Source organism: Dermacentor silvarum, chromosome 9 (genome assembly GCF_013339745.2).
Source record: "Dermacentor silvarum isolate Dsil-2018 chromosome 9, BIME_Dsil_1.4, whole genome shotgun sequence".
NCBI lineage: Eukaryota > Metazoa > Arthropoda > Arachnida > Ixodida > Ixodidae > Dermacentor > Dermacentor silvarum.
Window position 1 is genome coordinate 2,084,796 of NC_051162.1, and position 18,920 is coordinate 2,103,715.

Sequence of the window (18,920 nt, forward strand, 5' to 3'; positions counted from 1 at the left end):
AAAGATAGAAACTTACACTACGGGCAATCATGTTCAACGCTCTGCACGAAAATACTTACACCCACAACCCCGCTTTAGAAGCTGTACGTGTTTGTCTCATTGGTGCTATTTCTTTTTATTTTTACACATGTTATTGCGTCACACTTTGCGTCAATGAATGTGCAGGTTGAATCACAACAGGTAGCGCAATAATTTATGCTACTCTGGTATTAGCATAAAGATTCCGCAGTTGTCGTACGGCGTGCATCAGTACTGTATAGAAAAAACGAAAATAAATGGTTTCGGAAAGTATCCTATACGCTTCCAAGCTAGGAAAAGGCATTGATCACCCGAGGCGACTCAAGGTGTGTGCAAATTTTCTTTTATTTATTAGACGCACGTCGCTTGCCGAATACATAATGTACCGTCGTAGCTACCGTTTGGCTCACGAAGTACTGAAACGAGGTCACCGCTTGCGTCACTAAAATGCACGTTATTAAAATCCGCTGATAACTGCATTGACAGCGCGAGCCTGCAGTGCGAATTCACAAGCGAGACGTTTTTATGGCAGAAAGGTGGAGAGGTTGGCCTGAGTGAATTGATTCCAGCCTGCTATTCCACGCTGGCGAAGGAGGTTGGGGGAATAGCAGAGATGGGATGTCAACAGGATTGTGGTATGGCGAACACGATGACGAGGGCTGCACAGCATACGGTTACTGTGCTATGCGTACGGCACACTTCACCGAACCGCACAGTCAACTTCGCGGGCAGAGGTAGAAGTTACTGAAGCGTAGCTAGAGGACTGTCTATAGCTTGCATAATGCTTGCAGCTGTTAGCGCCAGCTGGCGTATTTAACCAAGAACGTAGCAGCTGCAGCGCTTCGATTATTTGTCGCAGCATCGCTTTGATGACAGAGTCCAACGGTGATTTTTCGATGCATTGTCCTTGCTCGTGCTGACAGTCTTTGTGGGAAACACTTGTATTGCACATTTGGTTCAGTATTTTTATCTCCTTTTCCTGTTTAAGGCAAACATTGGAATTGGCCTCGTGGGGTCCATCTCAATTCAAGCACTTCATTTCTTTTAGTGTGCATGAAGATATGTCATGGCTGCCGCCACAGCGGAGGCATGCCGTCTGTCCTGTGCAGACAGCGCTGACATGGCCTAGTTTTAGGCACTTGTGACATTGCATTGGTCGGGGCACATACGGACGCACCGGGTGTCTCACATAAGCCCACTTTGACATGGTCAGGTAGCGTGTCTCCCTCGAAAAGAAGCTTGACGCTCGCCGAGCGACCGAAGCGATGAAAGTCGAGGACCTTAATTCACTGTTGAAGCCTTTGGAACCCTTCGTCACTGATGTCCATATCGACATCGGAAATAACGCCTGCCCTAGTGTGACCACTGTGCACAGTGAACGACCGGACCTAGTATGTGTCCTAGTATACGCACGGTTTTCAATTTTTCTAATGCGCCTTGCGTCGCAACTTCCACGGTGACTACGTTTTTCCTGGTGTTGAAACGCACTCCCTTAATGCCTTTGGGCGCCACATTACCAAGGTAGGTGTTGAGAATATGTCTGTGTACGGAATTTAAATTCTTAGACACGTCGGGAGGTACAAAAGCAATCCTGTAAGTCGGTGTAGGCGGTACGTTGGGGCGCTGCTCACTCACATCCTTGGTTGCCATGCGGTATTTCCTCTTCAGTCGCTTGCCCTCCACGACCGTGTAATCGTTGCCCTAGTCCATTGGGCCGCTGTTGGAGAAACAGGAACCAGACATCTCCATGTCGACGTGGCGAGCCTTACACTATATCACTGGGGGACAGAATGCGAAGAGGCATGCTCGACGCAAGCGATGACGTGCCGTCTGTCATCGCCTCAGATGGTGTCTCGTCCAAGAAGCACAATTAAGCCTGCACTATGATGAAACTACCGCAGCAAGCCAAGAAGCTACGCTTGCTATCGCTTGTAATACTATCGTACATCGCCTTCTTCCAAAAACTAATAAAAATAAAGTGGCATGGAACTTTACATGCAATGCGAAGATAAACGGCACAGTCGTGATAATAAATTGATAAACGTGATAACACAGTGGCTTTTATTTCAATTTTTATGCCATATAAATAGTACAACCAGTTAGATTTCATAAAGTTAGAGTTCATAAAATTTTCCATCACACCACGCTTCACGACGACTTGATAATGCGGCCTCAGTACATTTCAAACCGCGTCGATCATCGCAGTAAGGTGGGAATTGATTCATGTCACACGAAGTTTTTCTTTCAGTCTTTCATCCCCCGTACATCTCAGGAATGGAACCACCTTCCCTCAAGTATCGTAGCCATCACCGATAACAAACTTTTTCGCGAAACATTAGCTAACATTGTATAATCAGGAGAATCATGGTATTAACAGAACTCACTGCACTGGCTCGTTTGATTTGTTTTTCTTTACTACTCTGTAACCACTCCCCTCTTTAATGTCATATGCCCCCCCCCCCACTGAGGGTATTTAAAATTTTAAAAATTTCACAGTTTCGCCCTAAGGGCGAAGCAATGAATGCGATAGCAACACAGCAATGTCATACGAAGTAAGGTTAGCGGCTTTGGTAGCAATATGAATTGTAGTAAACATGAGCTGATTAAGTAAGCAGGTGTGCTGCGGCGTAAGTAGACCGACATGAAGAGAGACTCGATGACCACGAGAAGGCGCGTGTGAAACGGTAGTGTTGATGAGAAGCGCTGCCCGTGGGCAGCGCGTGCGAAGGGACACACCTGTAGCGCTGCACTGCCGATCCGGGCAGCATTGCATGTGTAGCGTGCGTTGGAAAATGTGGCCCGACTATTACTAACTGTGGTGTGAGCGCGCACAAACAAACATGAATAGAGCACACTGAATGACTGCAGACAACGACTGTCAAAACGCTGGCAGCAAGCGCATATACGCCGCAGCGGGCGAAGGTACGTGCGGTCTATCGCTTCATCGGAAACTGAGCGGCGAATGCACAGCGCATGAAGGTCAGAGCCGTGTGGAGATAAGAGAGGGTGTGAGCGACGAGCGCGGTTGTTGGCAGAGTAGAAGTGCGCCCCCCCCCCCCCCCGCTCCCTCCGGCGCTCGTTTCCCGCTTCCTTGCTTGCGCGTGGGAGATTGAGGGCGTTCGCTCTCCGTGATAGCGTGCGTCCCCGCACGCTTCCGCTCGGGCATACGAAGATTTTATCTATACGGAACCTCACGGCGACGGCGACGCCGACGGCAGAAATCCGGTGGAAGTGTCCATATAATTGCTATCGCAATAAAAGAAAGATGCACGCAAGTTGAAATTTGGTCATAAAATAACATTCGCGAAGCAAAACGTTCGCGAGAACTCCAAGCAATCCACAGCAAATGTGTGTAATTTTCAGTGATAATATACAAAGGAAAACGTCAGCAGTAAGGTCACAATTACCCAACGCTGTTCCGTCTCCCAGATCCCCAGCAGTGCTCTTGGTGCCTTGAAGTTTTTCGATACGACGTTATTTGTGGGAGACATTGGGCGGGGAGAGAAATATCTCCAGAAGAGCGCAGCCTGCATCGGAGAATGACGTCAGACGTCGCGCACCCCGTGTGCCCTTGCGCTGCGACATCAGGCGATAGACGTTCCGCTTCTTCAAGTGCTTTTCGGATCCCTGATGCCCTCTTCCGATGACAGCCGGTTCAGCCTGACACTTGGTTCTGTATGGTGCTTTAATTTAGCTACTGATTCTCAGATCGATATTTAGAAAAAACACTATGATCATTTAAAGATTATATCCGAGCTCTGTGTAAATATTCAGCCCGCTAGTCCCCTTAGTTTCATTCGAACGGTTGTTTACACATTTTAAGGCGAAAGCCTTATATGTCGCATTGTTCAGTCAACCTTCAACGCCCTTGAGTGAAAACCGTGTATGTTGAGTGTCTATTCAGTGTAGTAATTCACTTACTTCACTGACCCGGCATCGTGTCTTACCTATATACAAATGCTCACACAACAATTTTAATGGCGCGCGGGTCACCGTCGTCATTGTGTTAACTAAGATAGTTAATTCAGGCACTCGAACCCACGACCATCGGTGGGAGTCGAAGCCTCGAACTTATGTGGGATTCAAACTCACCCCCTTCAGCGTTAATTGACAAAGTGTATTAAGGCCCCCTAATTAATAAAGTTAATTGGGGCACACCTAATTAATATAGTTAGTTAAGGTGCTCGAACCCACGACCTTTGTATTTAATTAGGGTGGCGTCAATTAGATTACTCAAACCCACGAACTTTGGTCGGAAAAAAAAACAAGTAATAAGAAGTAACAACGCATTCGAATGAGAATGGCAAGTAATTTTATGAATTCCACATGAGCGCGCAGGATTTCACCCTCTTTGGAGTATGCTAAAGTGGCTGTCAATGTTTAAAGCGAAGGTTTATATGTCGAGGCGAAGTCGTATATGGCGCGGCAAAATTGCCTGTGTACAGAAGGCTATCATCATCAGCATTGGACCGCAGCTGGCTCTCGGCACGCGATCGGGCTCCCGCGATCGTTGTCGTCGTCTTCTTCCACAGCGGACTGCGTTGCTGCTCGTCATTCCAGCGTAGAATTTCTCTTCTGTCGTCGTAATGGGGAGGCCGCATTTAGGGGGGTATGAGCCATTCATTGTCTTACGTAGCGGACACATTTAATTTTGAGGCGATTTAAAAATCCAAGAATAGCAAGTGGTAACGGCAGGTGAATGCTGCAAACCATGCCGCCGAGCAAACTCGAGACATCCAACGCAAACGCCAACGGCGGTCTGCGGGTATACCGTCAGTGACGTCGCTCTCGCCGTCGCAGCCGAACGTGTGTGTAACCTCATAATTGAGAAATACTTTAATGAACCCTCGGGATTAACCCAGTGATAAACACCGGGGCCGCATGCTTCAGCTTCGCTGGTTAACCATCGTCACGGAGTCGATGGGCCGACGAATTCTTCATGTTTACTTCATCTCTCGATACTCAGTCATTAGTAGCGGTGTTCAGGCTTTAGTGAAATCACTTCTGTGACTTTCATGACTGTTTTATGGAAATTTTAGGAATCTCCTGCCACCTTGATCAAGGCATTTTTGTGCTCTCCCGTAGTAATCATTTGGACATTGTGCATTTTGACTTTATAGGGGTAATTCGGAGGTCGGATTCAAATAAACAAAATAGAGGAAGCAACGAGGCAAAATAATTTCTTTATTTAAATGAAGAAAAATGAAAAGGTAGGCGTCTCAATGAATTTCGGCGCAATAGTTTAAAAAATGTAACACTTGATTTTTTATAACCCTATCTCTGGGTATTTTTCTTAAGTGTGCCAGGACATAGAAAAAGTAAATAAATACGCCTGTCTGGTTCACATTAGGCATATGTAAGTACTTCTCTCAAATCCCCCAAAATTTGCCTATATGAGTTCGGTACTTGTGCGAATTTAAATGCTGAAATCAAAGCTAAAAACGAGGTAAAGCTTGCTCCTACTGTGGCAACAACTTCTGCATCTGTTTGAAAACTGCATCGCGTACAGCGCTGTGCTGAATTACCTGCTCATACATAAATGGTAACATTATGGCTGCCGGTGTTGCCATAGAGCTGCACGCAGTAACTTCGACAGAGTCGATGCATACATCGCTTTTGAAGATAGGCATGGCAAGTTTATAGCGAGTTCGCAGTCACGTGGCGTTCACGGTGATCTGTATGATGCGATGCGAGCCTAGGTGAGCTACTAATTATCAAATTGATTCGTAACGTGACTTTTGCTTGCCAGGACACCTTAGTAAGCAAGGACAAGCACGGAAGGGAGGCGACCGGGAAGGAGGCGTACCATCTTCCAGTCGCACACAACGCTGCCGAGGGAGGGTAGAGAGGGAGGGGGGGGGGGCGTACTACGCCGAGTGCGCCCACCCGGGCGCCTGTATCTTGAAAGCCACTTTCGGCAGGGGGCAGAATCTGCCCTGCGCTGTCTTCTCGCGAGTAATTTCGCGTTGATGCGAGCGGCAGGGCGAAGGTCAATTCGCTCGCTCCAGCTACAAACCACACATTCCTCTACACCTAGCAATGTTTCTGGGCACCGAATCGTTATTTGACTACAGCTTAGTTTTAAAGTTTATTAAAGATGCCGGTACATTGCGAGTCATCAGCCCTCTACATTCGTAGCACATCCTCTGTTCAGAGGGTGCTGCTGCGACAGCAATATTGTAGAGCACGTGCCTCTCAGCCCTTGCGTTCAAGGGCCCTGTTGAGGCACCGTGCTACTTTCACGTACACGTTTTATGACATCATCACTTCAGAACAAACCATCCATGGTCATTGCCCACATCTCTAGTCACTGTCATCATTTTAATAGTTATATATCTTACGCAACTCACAGCGGCTAATTCTAGGCCTATTTACAGCCATTCAACATCGACTATTTACAGTACATTCCTCTATTTCATCAACAATTCATTGAAAACTCATTACCATGTGTATGGCGCTCTTTGGCCATATCTGGCCCTTGCGCCATAAAACCCCACTAATCATCATCATCATCATGCTCACTCCAGTGTCTTGAAGGCGAGATTACGTGGTCATCGAGTGAGATGCTATCACGTTTGCTTGCGCGCGCGTTACACCATGCTTGTTAATTTAGTTAGTTTGCCTATGCTTACAAGTTTATACGGCCGATAAGGCTACTATCCTTACTTCGTATATAGCTCTCCATTAATTTGCTATCGCAATCGATACTTCGCCTTTCGGGCGAAACTGCGACTTTTTCCCGTAACCTCTATAGCATGGCACCTCGAAATTCTAGGGCTCAGTACGGGCGGCCCGCGACGAAAGCACGAACAAATACCGACTATGTGAATAGCTTACGAATAGGAAGACGTGCAAGTACGCTGCGATAGGCATTACTGGAAGGGAGCAGCACCTTGGCTAGGACTCCATTGTTGCGGAAAACTTGAAGAAGCGCGGCCGTTCAGTGCATCTTCTTGGTCTTTGTTAAATTTAGCCACCATCGCGCGTATCCTTGCCAACGCCAGCTTATACCGTGTGAGAGAATCGACGCGTGCTGAGGACAATGAGGATTTCCATACTATGGCACATATCAACAAAAGCGGATTGGCCAAGAATTGGGCGGCGCATTTAAAATAAATACAAAGAAATAAAGAAGTACAAGGCAATATAAGAGTTGTCACATAGTGTAGCACGAGAGCACATGCACGTTTCCTTTGCGCCAAAGAGGCAGGATTGAAATGGGCAAACTTATAGCATTTCATTAACCACATCTAGAAATCTTGGCTTCACATAGATTCCAACATGTGCGTTGAATCTACATGAGTGTTTTCCTTTTTTAATGGACTTGAGATTATAAAGTAAACACGTTTTAATTGTGGGTACTCAATACATTGATGTAATTTTCTCTTACAGGAGGCCCTTCGACTTTATCCTCCTATTCCACTCATTGCAAGAGAGCTCGGAGAAGACACCACCATTGGTAAGGTCATAAATTGTTCAACATACATGGTTTTGCAATGATATCTTTTTGAAATAATATTATCCAATATTATCCCATTATATTATTTTAAAAAAGTCATAGCGTGGCAGTTCTTGTAGACGCTCCAGGTTTAAATCGTATTGGCTTAAGTCGCTAATACGTCACAAGATAAGAAGGTTGCATAGTAGCTCTTCCGCAGTCGTTCTCGGAGGTTTAGCATCACAGGCTGAGAAGCACTACTCCTCGTCCACGCGTAGAGCGTGTTTTGTGTCTCTATAACCGCGCAAGGGAAAGCGGACACAAAGAGCGAAGTTAATTTTACATTTGCAGACGCCGTGTTCAGAATTGCGATTTACTTGCGTCACACTTCACTCGACGACCCCTGTCGGCGGGAAAGGAGATACATCATAGGTTTTGCATTCTTTTGGTGTAAATAAAGATTTGCTTACAGTAAAGTTTCGAAGACATCAATTTCTAGGGCTTAAAAGGTACCTCCGCTGTCCAAAACTCATATATTCCATAACGGACTACGTTCACAACACGGGAGTGAAGATAAAACAGATTGCTTACTTACTGTGAATATTTTCAGTGGAAGAACTCCTTCGTGTATTTCTGGACCTTTATTTCTTTTATGTTGCCAAATATGCTCTTTCAGAATGCTGGCTTCTTTCTTAATACATACTGTCATCCTATTGCAGGAGGTCATAAGAGCTGGTAGAGATTTCATCAGTTAATATGATGAAATCCATACCAGCCAACAAATGATTCCTTTGATGACGTTGCACATGTGATACAATAAACGCACGAACACAGCACGAAACAATCACCGTAATCAGTGCGAAGGGTAACTGAGCTCTAAGCCTTGCTTCACCTTTAAATTAAAGGAGTAATGCCATGACATTTTCGACTCCTCGTTTATAGGGGTAAATGAAAGCCCGAACCAGTCAAAGGCTAGAAAAAAACTGGGGGTAGCTTGCATTAGTGGCGCAAGGCTATAGACATACAGGAGCTGATCGGTTCCTAGCAGGTCCTGGCTATACGAAGGGAAGCGATGCCAAGTTAGACGAAGTATATAGGCATTTACTCGGGGTCCGTGGCATCAGGGAAGATCTCGCGAAGCACTTACAGTCCGATCACACGCAGGGGAAGTGGGGCGAAAGCTATGCACAGTGTACGGGCGGCGCGCAACAGACGACACGCCGGGATGACGTCACGGCGCATGCGCAGTAGCGCGCAGCGGTGGGAGCTCGGCCGAGCCACCGCTAGAGGCGCCTGCTGCAGTCACGGAATAAATCACGGACACCGCGAGCGCTCGGCGCTAATGCGGGGAAACGTAGAAGCGCGGATGGCGTCGGCAGCACCTCTGCGCATTGCCTCGTTGGTGCTGCTACAATTTGTTTCTCTCTCTCTCTCTATCTGGCTCTAATTTTTTCTTACTCTCTCCCGAGCATAGCGCGCGACGCGCGCACTCTTTCTCGCTCTCATTTTTTTCTTTCTCCCTCCTGAGCATAGCGCGCGACGCTCCGTGAGATGGTTGCTAGGCAATGCAGTAGCAGGCGGCACACATTAGGGCCGGCTTAAACAGCTCCACTGTTAAAAATACTAGCGAGCATAAGAGAACCCTAATAATATACTGTAATATTGGCTTACCTACCAATTTTAGATATGCATAGCAAGTGACAGTTGTGGTGGCGCAGATGCAGCCGTTGGGTAGGCCTGAATGGCCGAACAAAGAACGCCGTTAGCCAGGGCGATACGAAGGCAAGCTGACGGATTGGGAGAGGGTGCAGAAGAAGCGCTTAATAAAACACGGTGGTTGTTTTACACGTTGTCGGTTGACTTGAAAGAGTAACCATGGTCCCTACAATAGTTTTGCTAGTCGGCCGTCTCCGCGCGCCGCGACGGCTCCTACGTGATTCTTGTGGTGGTGGCGCTGCGAGCAATCGGAGCGTCTGTCGCGGTCGCACTGAAGCACCAAGAAGCTGGCGGCTGGGGCTGGTTCGGCCCCACTGTGAATGTCTGGCTTTGTAAGCGATAGCAAGATCGTGGCTGCATAAAAAAACAAAAAAACGTTATGGCCGAATGTTTGAAAGCAGTACAACGAAAACACGAGTTTGCGTATTTAATATTTTTCTGCACCTTTAAGCAGCCGTATTGACAAGAATAACCGTCATACACTTTTGTTATATTCATTAACTCATTCGAAAACAGCAATGACCCTGAAAATCCTGTTTAAAAATCCATTAACTGTAAGTGTGCATTAATACTCAAACTACAGAGCTAATTTCTGCCATATACCATACCTATTTGCCTTCCTTTCGTCTCCTCTATTACGCCTTTTAAGATATATTTATGGAAGAGGTGGACGTTACTTGTGAAACGAATATTTACCTGTAAGGAGAGGGCATTTCTAGCCACTTTTGGAGGTGGATATATCGAGCGTTAATAGTCCTTGTCTTACGATTTCTGCTAACTAGGCGAATTCCCTCTATTGCTTGATTTTATACTTTAATAATCTGATCATAAGCGCCCCAATTTGTTTAAATAAAAATTTTATTTGTGGATGTTTTCGATTAGCTACCTGCATTTTGCGATTTGTCGTGAAAGTAACATCCACTCCAAAATGCCAAATTGCCCTAAATATATCAAGATGTGGTGGCGAAAAAAGCACACTGGCTGCGTTGGTATAGCATAATAGCATAAAGACGACGTTCAGCGAACGACGTTCTTTTTTGCTGTCAAACGTTTCGGCTGACAGGACCGGAACGTTTGACAGTCGGGAAAGCGGATAAGCCCAGAGGTGTACGAGAGACCAAATCAACGAGGCACAGTTAAGGTGACGGCACCGATAAACTTATTCAAGGTGAACAGTGGAAATTAACGTGAAGAACTCTGCATCTGTGTCAAATGCCAGGATTACAGAGAGCTACAAGGCATTGCCGAAAGTTGGTACGAAGCGAATACGTCCGCTCGCTGACAGGCTGGAGCGGCGCGGAACGGGCGCTCCGATAGCTCGCAGCGCGCCCTGCACAGGCATGAACAAGACTTTGCTGTAGACGGCAGAGTATTCTAAGCAAGGAATGGGGGCTCCCTTCTCTGGTAGGCTCTGCTGACATAACCCAAGCAACTTAACTGGTTGAAACCAACGACACAATAATGCTCTCTTAACTTTCTCCCAGCAAAGTGTTGCCAGCGTCCTTCAATACACTCTTAATCTGGTTCCAGATAAGTTCCAGCTAGTAAGCGGAACTTTCTTGCAAAAAAGTTCCGCTTACTTAAGTGTAACTTGCGCCCCAGATAAAATATATGGAACAGTGTTTTGGTTATTTTTATTGGGTTCTATGCGCAGCAGCGTTCCACTTGTTTATTAGCTGGATCATAGCTCCAGTAATTCCATTAATGATATGCATAGCACTGTTCCACATACTATTTGGAACAATGTTTCGCACACATTTTCTGTAATTTTACCTGTAATTGTTTCATGAAAACATATCTGGGCAGCGTTGCAGTAAAGCAACAACTGTTTTATAAAGCAATGCTTTTATATTATAATAAAAATGATCTTTAAGTTGTCAGTTCAGCTATACAACAAATTTATAGTAGTCAACGCTGACTTGTCTAATTTAAATGTCATATCAGTTTAGTTATACCAGACATATGAATGACACCAAATGTGGTCTACAGAAGCTGGTGGCATGAGATGACCAATCAGTAAGTCACCCATTTATTCACTGCGCCTAAAAAGGGCAACATAAATTTTTAGGTGCATGTGGAAACAGCCATGCTATCAGTGAGTGCTCCATATAATGAATGAAAGAATTTGTGAAGTCTTGAGAATGGCCGCAGTAAAGACTGCAGCATTTCCATTTGGGTGTCATGCCTAAGATTTATTGTAGATGCATGTCATATTAAATGAAATTGCAATGCTACACAATCTGTGAGACTACAATCGCGATAGCTGACGCCAATGCTTTACGTGGGCATGATCTGAAGGCTGAATTCTATTTCTGAATGCACTCAACCTTATGAAATGCTACTTACAGAGGTACAGTACTAACGAAGCCTGATATTCTGGCTGACAGTACTGAATAAGTAAACAGGGATGGAAAACACTTCTGAACACTTTATTCCACAGAACGCTTTCTGCAGCACGGTTATGTGCAAACAACTATTTATATAATACAAGGCCAGCTTAAAGAATGAACACTAGTACACAACTATACAGAAGTCTGTGTAGCAAGAACGTCAAGACAGTTGGAATAAACAGGAAAACCACAATAAACAACAAGTAAAACAAGTATTGGCATATAGTATTCAGTTCAATGAGTTTTTACGTATACAGATTTGTCAATTGCCAATACAAATGAGCAGCATGCACTGACTGCTCATATCACACAAGCAACATAAAAAAACATTAAGAGAGCTTGTCTGAAGCAGTCAGCTAGCTACCTATTCAGTTTGCAGCCTGGCTAGCCTTCTGCCTTGTCTTTGAAAGGTAGCTTTTCAGCTGCTTCAACAAACCCTTCAGCTTTTGGGACATGAAGCACTCCTGAAATGTTTCACTCTTTAACAGTATGCTTTGCAGCAACCCTAAGGTCTGTCCAAATGCATTTGGATAGGAGACATCTAGTACGAAATAGATAGTCAAGCATAGGATTAGTGCATGCTCGACAGAACATCCCGGCACAAGATGAACTGTCTGTTGCTTGCATAAGATTCTTTCGGCTCCAGGTTCCATGACAAGACATGGCCCTGGAAGGAGCTTGCTGGCATCATGTGGGCCCTAAAGAAAAGTTTATTTTGTTCACCTCTATGTACATCATTATCATGCAAATTTTTTAGCATTTCCTCATTAATATAAACAAGCACACTGTTTTGAGCCCTTTCTAAACGTTTACCCCTTTAAATAATAAAATATATTCGGTCACGCAAAAAAATGTGCAAGAAAGGAGGACTAAGGGGGTTACTTGTTATGCATTCGTTATTTAGGTCAAATTTATTGCATTTCTTGAAAGCTGCATATGCCATAACACTTAATGTACTGCAAAGGGCTGTTTACCTTAAGATGTTTTAAAATATTTAAGCTAATATCAGTATGAAACTTATCGGTGTCAAAGTCCTTTTAATGTGTCAAAGTAACTTTAATGTGTTTTAATGATTAGAAACTTTATTTACGGAAAGGATTAGGCACCTGAATGCAACGAATTAACGTCGCTTATGTCTCCTCCTAGGTACTCACCACAGATATTAAAGCAAATTCTGCTTTTTTAGGACGCAGATTGCAGTCAATATCAACAAAGCTGTCCATGTTGAGTTTTTCCCGGATGTTATGAAGCTCACTTTCCATAGCGTGCTGTGATGCCCCAAACCTAACTTCAGCCTCCATGCCAAGCTAAAAAGACAGTATACGCAATCATTCAAATGCCACATTCGCTAAGCCCATAGCCTTTTTCCTAAAAGTATAGTCTAAACAAACACTCAGTACGTTTTTTTGAATCACGCTGGTTTGTTTTGGGCACATTTGAACTTTTCAAAGTGCTTTTGTAATGATGAGGCTTTTATTCTTTGTAATGAAATGTCTCAGGCACCCTTTTCTTTCCAACAAAATCTATATTTTTACAAAAACATGTTCCTTTCAATTCATTTTCTTACTTTCTTGGTTACTGCAAAATAGTGTGAATCATTAGGATTTAGTCTGTTCATGTGCTGTTTCCTTCCTTGTAGTTTTTATGCACTGTGCTTGCAAAAGTACTATGTACTAAGAATGTCTGCTCTCAAACCTGTCTGCAAATACTTGTCTGCATTGCAAACAAAATGCAGACAAGCGTGCGGCGCGCTGTTTTTGGAAAGCCTAATAAGAATTCAACGTAAAAATTTTCGTTCAATAGCCACTTCAACAGGCAAAACAGATTGAAAAAATGTGAAGGCATTCATGCAAAATGTTACTCGTTTATGTAAATACGCTTACCACAGCTGCATTCAAAAAGTATACAGGGAGTTCCTCGACTGGATTTTTCTTCCATACTTCAATGGTTGCATGCAGCAACACGTTCATTCTGGAGAGATCAATTCTTTCTGGGTCTGTCACATTTTCTGAAATCGCCTGTGCACCAATAAGCCATATTAGATAAGGGCTATGTAACAACTGCCTGTTCATTAGGTCACATTATTTAATTAATGACATGCAAGATAAGCAAATATACGTGTGGAACAGCGACATATCTGCAGTGCTGAGTGTTAATATAAAATGGGAAACCTTTTGTCGCATCAAATAAAAATGGTCTGTAAGGCTGACTAAAAACTGCGACCCTCACCTTCAACTCACGCTGTGCTTCATCGCACGAGATATGAATTGATTGTTCAGAAGTGTTTGAGGTCAGCGTCAAATGCGATTTCATTCGCAATTTTCTTGTCTTTCTTGTGCTGCTGACTGAATGCATAAACTCCCTCTGCAAGTGGACAAGTAATAAATACGAACCTAAAAAGGCCGCAAATCTGCCAGATTTCTACAAATACCACAAAACAAAGTATATTTCCTATGGTTACAAGCCCGAAATGGGGTTTGTAATATACTTGGTGCTCACTGTAGCAAAACTATGGCCAACTTATGGTGAACGAGATACAGCCGCCGCAACATTAAATTGATTCTCTCCTATGCTTCATGCAAGCTTTTGTGATCAAGCAGATGTTTCAATCAAATGGCCACCAAAGCTTTTTCATTCCAACCATAAGGAATGATTTAACCAAGCTCACCCATCCAAGCTGCTGAACTGCTGCAGTTCCTTTTGTTTCCCATTCCATTCGTGGATAGGCGTCACTTAGAGCTTCTGCAAAGGTACAGTAGTTCCACCTTCTGACAGCAGAGTTAGAACGTTTAATCAAGTTGTTCTTTCTGAAAGAGAATTTGCGTAATGCTCAAGGAGAGTCCTAATTATGAATATGCCTCACAGGACATGACCATGAAAATTTTACTCACTCAAGGAATTCAATGACCTCATCTCTTAGCTGTGCTGTAATGCGGCGGCGTGCCATAGAAAGCATTTCTTGGCCATAGGAGCAGTGGATTTAAGTAAGCAGAGAAAGAGGGAAGAAAGTTTTTATCCCACTTCCGACAAGTCTGCTTGGTGGCTTTCTAGGGATGGAATAATGTACACAATGAATGACACCAAGTATTAAAAGAAATAAAAGTTCACAGTAATAAATTTTATTTCATTTAGACAAAACACCTAAGAAAATGTTAAAAGGGACGTTTGACAACAGAAATATTTTCACGAGTAGTCATTCCAATATCCCTTATTAAATGAATGCTATAGGAAAAGCTTGCCACTGCTGAAATTTCAAATTTTATTTAGGCTAAAAATGTGTTACTTAAACTAAACGAGATAATCACAGCTAAAATGTGGTGCGACATTTTCTAGAATGATTAGAAAGGTAAACACATTTTATGCTAGTAACTTATATGAATGCACTTAAGAAAATCATGGGTACTTGCAAGCTACAGCAGGTGATGGAAGAGCCAAACGACAGCTAAGTACAAAGTGTTACCCTGGCTAAAAAATGGCAGGTCTACTGTTACGGCAAGGAAGAATAATACCTAGGCAAACAATAAAAAACACAGTCGTGCTTGTATACATAGAGAGGCCAAGACAGCAAGAATTTCTTTTTAGACACAACTGACTCATGGTTTGTCGCCCTCAAAACAAAACAGTTCAAATTTGTGTCAAAAGCTTCCATGACCATAACAGGGCATACAAAAAATACCTGTTTCAAAAACTGGACAATAACAGTGATTTCAAAAAGCCGGCATCACCAGATACAGTCTTAGTCATCATAATGTCATTCACCTTAATAACAACATTGTCACACATTACTGATTGCACTGATTGGCCAACAGAATCTAGTGAAGAAACTGGTAAGCCTGCTTGAACGAAGGCAGGCGACAAAGGGTAAGGTATGCCGCTTTGGTCTTCATTTGTGCCATCAAGAAAGCTAATTTTTGCTTCTCCGTTCCCATGCCACATTGAATGGGACAAATTAATCTGGAAAAATTCGCTTACTGAAAACGGAACATTTTTGAAATTGAAGAGCTTTTTGGACTTAGGCAGTGCATTTTTCCCCTCATATCTCATAGTCCAATGATGGTGGCCTGGTCCATACTCCTTGATCTGGTCCACCATGTGAATCAACATGTGTAGCTTTCGCGTGAAAGCTTGCTCCCCATAACAGCTGAGGAACAATTTTTGGTGGTTGATAATCAGCGACTCGAGCGTACCCAATGCATCAACGCTCAAAACTGGAGAAAATATCAGCTGCATAATTTGACAAGTAAGAATCAAGCATTCGTATGTTTGCCCCAAGACATTAACAGAAACAATGTTGTTCAAAATAAGCGGGAGGTGCACTACAAGAATGGCTGTTGCACTTGCTGATGACACAAGCTGTAATGACGCATCGAACATGCGTGGGTACTCACTGGTACTGATTAAATGGTGAAACTTGAATGCCTTTAAGGAATAATTTAGTTGTTTTCGACTAAATGAACGAAGGGTGTGTATTTGGTGACGCATAAACAAAGAAATTTCTTTGGGTATTATTCCTTCTAGAAGAATATGCATAGGGTCAAAGAGCACGTCTCAAGTTAAAGAGAACCTTGTAACTAGACCAAGCACAGATGGGCCTTTAGTACCTGAAGAAGCTGACACCTCTTTCCGCTCAGCCTTGTTTTCTGTGCTGAGCAACTGCTGCACCTTGGCTTCAATTTCCCTGTCTGTCCTCAAAGGACAATCTGAGTGTAAAAATATATTCGGAAAATCACAAGTGCGTGCCTTACAGCATCGGCATGCATACCGCACATTTGGTGAAAAAGATTCTTTAAAGCTAGCTATAGCACTGCTTGCGAGACTGTCACCGAGAAATGCTACCAGGCCGCCTTTTGCCCGTATCTCTCCTTCCTTCACTTGGACCGAAATTCCTCTGCCTGCCAGCTCATTCATGGCTTCGACAAAATCCTGAAGTAGTTCAGTTTTAGTGGCTGATGTCTTCAGGTCTCTTGAGTTTGCAACAGCAAGAAGGAAGATATAATTCAGCTGCGACCTTTTGGAAACTGGAAAGTTTGCAAATGTAACATAAAACAGAGTAAGCTTTCCACATGTCCCCCTCTTCATTCCCAAAGGGTTAGCAATTTCTACGTCATCACAGTAAAGCATGACCCCTAAAGCATTCTCCTGCTTAAACTCAGCACGACTCTTAAACCTGACGCCATCACAAATATCTCTGAGAAAACCATCTTCAGAAAAGGAACAGCGTCGCTGGAGGTAAGCTGCTCCTTCAGGACGTCGGAATAAATTTTGCAAGAGGGACTTCAATGGTACATAGTATGCCCGACTACCATTTCAAAGAACAATCTCATTGGGTATGACGTAGATGCAATTCGCTTCATACAAACGTTTTCGTGCTTTGTCACTGTTTAAATTAAAAACATCAGAGTGCAGGCCTTTCGCACAAAACAAATTTGAAACACCTTTCACAACAGTATCCACGACTGTTTTTGAACATCTGTGTTTGCCCTCAAGCAGCCTGCACAATTCTGACATCCTGTCCTCATCACTAAGTGCGAGAACATCCGGTTCTAATGAAGGATCCACATTTAAGCTCTCTGCATAGCTTTCCCCAGATTCTAGGCCACTTAATTCAGTATGACCATGAATTTCCTCTGATATCTGTGCAGGTCCATGGCATTCATCATAGCGTGTCTTGTAGCGGCTAAGTGCAGCAAAAGTTACCTTACAAATGGCACAACTGTATTCCTTAATACCAGGATGATATTCTTTGACATGCTTAGCAAAACGACTGAAGTAATATGACGAAAATTCGCAGTGTTTACACAGGTAAGCTACCTGAGCTGTGGAGCTCATGAGAGTAGCAGCTGGTTCTGGTGCCAGAGCACTGCTGGTGTGCTGCGTTGTCATGCGGTTCACTTGGCCTGTCTGCGGAGCCTTCACCACAGTCTGTTGAAGCCGGAAGGCTTGTTTGCATGGGCAACATATTAGCTTCCTCTTGAAACTGTAGCCAACAGTCTGCGCATTCAAGAAAAATAGAAAAAAAAGCATTTGATCAATTAGGTGCAAAATCACTAAAGCCAAAAGTATGTTTACTTCCAGTAATGAAAATTTCTTTTTAAAGTGAGCTTATTGACAGAAGCTTGTAAGGGAGTGTTCAAAAAAAACTTTGGATTACCTTTGTTGTAGTTTTCCTGTCCTTCCAGCTCCATTCAGGTGGAATCTAATAAAAGATTTCATATATGTGTAGATACACATTTTCATTAAATCGCACATACACCAAATACAAGCTCAGCAATGCTTTACATGATGCTACATCAAATCATCCGAGGTGTCTCTTTGCGCTGTGCATACAAGTTAGAATTCTACTATGGTATTGATATTTATTGCTGGTGCATACTAAAAATACATTCTGGATATTGCATAGCACATCCAGTTTGATCAGGTTAAAAGCTGTCAGCCTAATCTAATTTGTGCCCTAAAGAGCAGATGCATAATATAGTTCTAAATGAGGTAGGCACCTTGGCTACCAAGAATAAAAAACAAGGCACACATGCAGAAATACAATGCACAAGAAGGCATTGAACTGGGTAGAAATTAAGTAAAAGCACATTAAACGAAATATTCAAAATTTATGCAAGTTGTTCGTGCGTTTGTAGTTGAATGCAGTGTACAAGGCATGCAGAATTCACTTTTGATTTTTTTTGCAATAGGTTCAGAATGCGTATTCTTTTAAAGCTTTTATTTAAATTATGGTGAAACCAGGCCACACTGCATAGTTTTACCACCAAGTGAGCCATAGGAAACGAGAAGGCCAAATAAACTTGCTACTTTGCTAAATATGTGCGGACAAGTGACAGCCATCTTTGCTCTCATTAGCTCTCTGACTGAAGGGGGCTAAGGCTCCATGCGCAGCTGGAGAGTGGCCGCAGAGGATGCACCACCCAGGTGGTAGTTTATCATAGCTGATTATTTCAGCTGTGCGCCAAAATCCTCTACATTCACAATCTGTGCAGCGTCCTCTTAGGACACCTGTTATGTCTTCTGACAATGTCGAGCAGGCCATGGCGTGCAAACACGCGGGGAACCTGCACTGCAAATCAGCTTGCATTAGTTCTATAAAAACAAAAAAACTGATAAATTTATGTAAATAAGGTTGATTCGTTAGAAAACTCTTGGCAACAAACGTAATCTTATTTTCATGCATAAAATCATTTAATTTGTGGAAATAGACTACAATACTGAGCATTTCACTAAGCCTTTTCTTTTTCGCAGCAATTCAAGAATGGCTTGGAGTAAGACGAGATTAGCAAACCAAAAATGCAGAAGTATTTCTCAAATTGCCTGTAAGCAATTACACAGAGTAGAATTATTGGAAATTTACC

At 43.4% G+C, this 18,920-nt stretch overlaps 1 protein-coding gene across 1 annotated transcript in view; it reads left to right on the forward strand.

Annotated features, from left to right (window-relative positions):
- The window catches only part of LOC119464912 (cytochrome P450 4V2-like), a 240,576-nt gene that overhangs the window by 202,307 nt on the left and 19,349 nt on the right, over nucleotides 1-18,920 (forward strand). Inside the window, exon 9 of the mRNA XM_049655595.1 lies at nucleotides 7,411-7,477. Within this exon, the coding sequence (XP_049511552.1) occupies nucleotides 7,411-7,477 (67 nt within the window). The remainder of the gene's footprint in view (nucleotides 1-7,410; nucleotides 7,478-18,920) is intronic.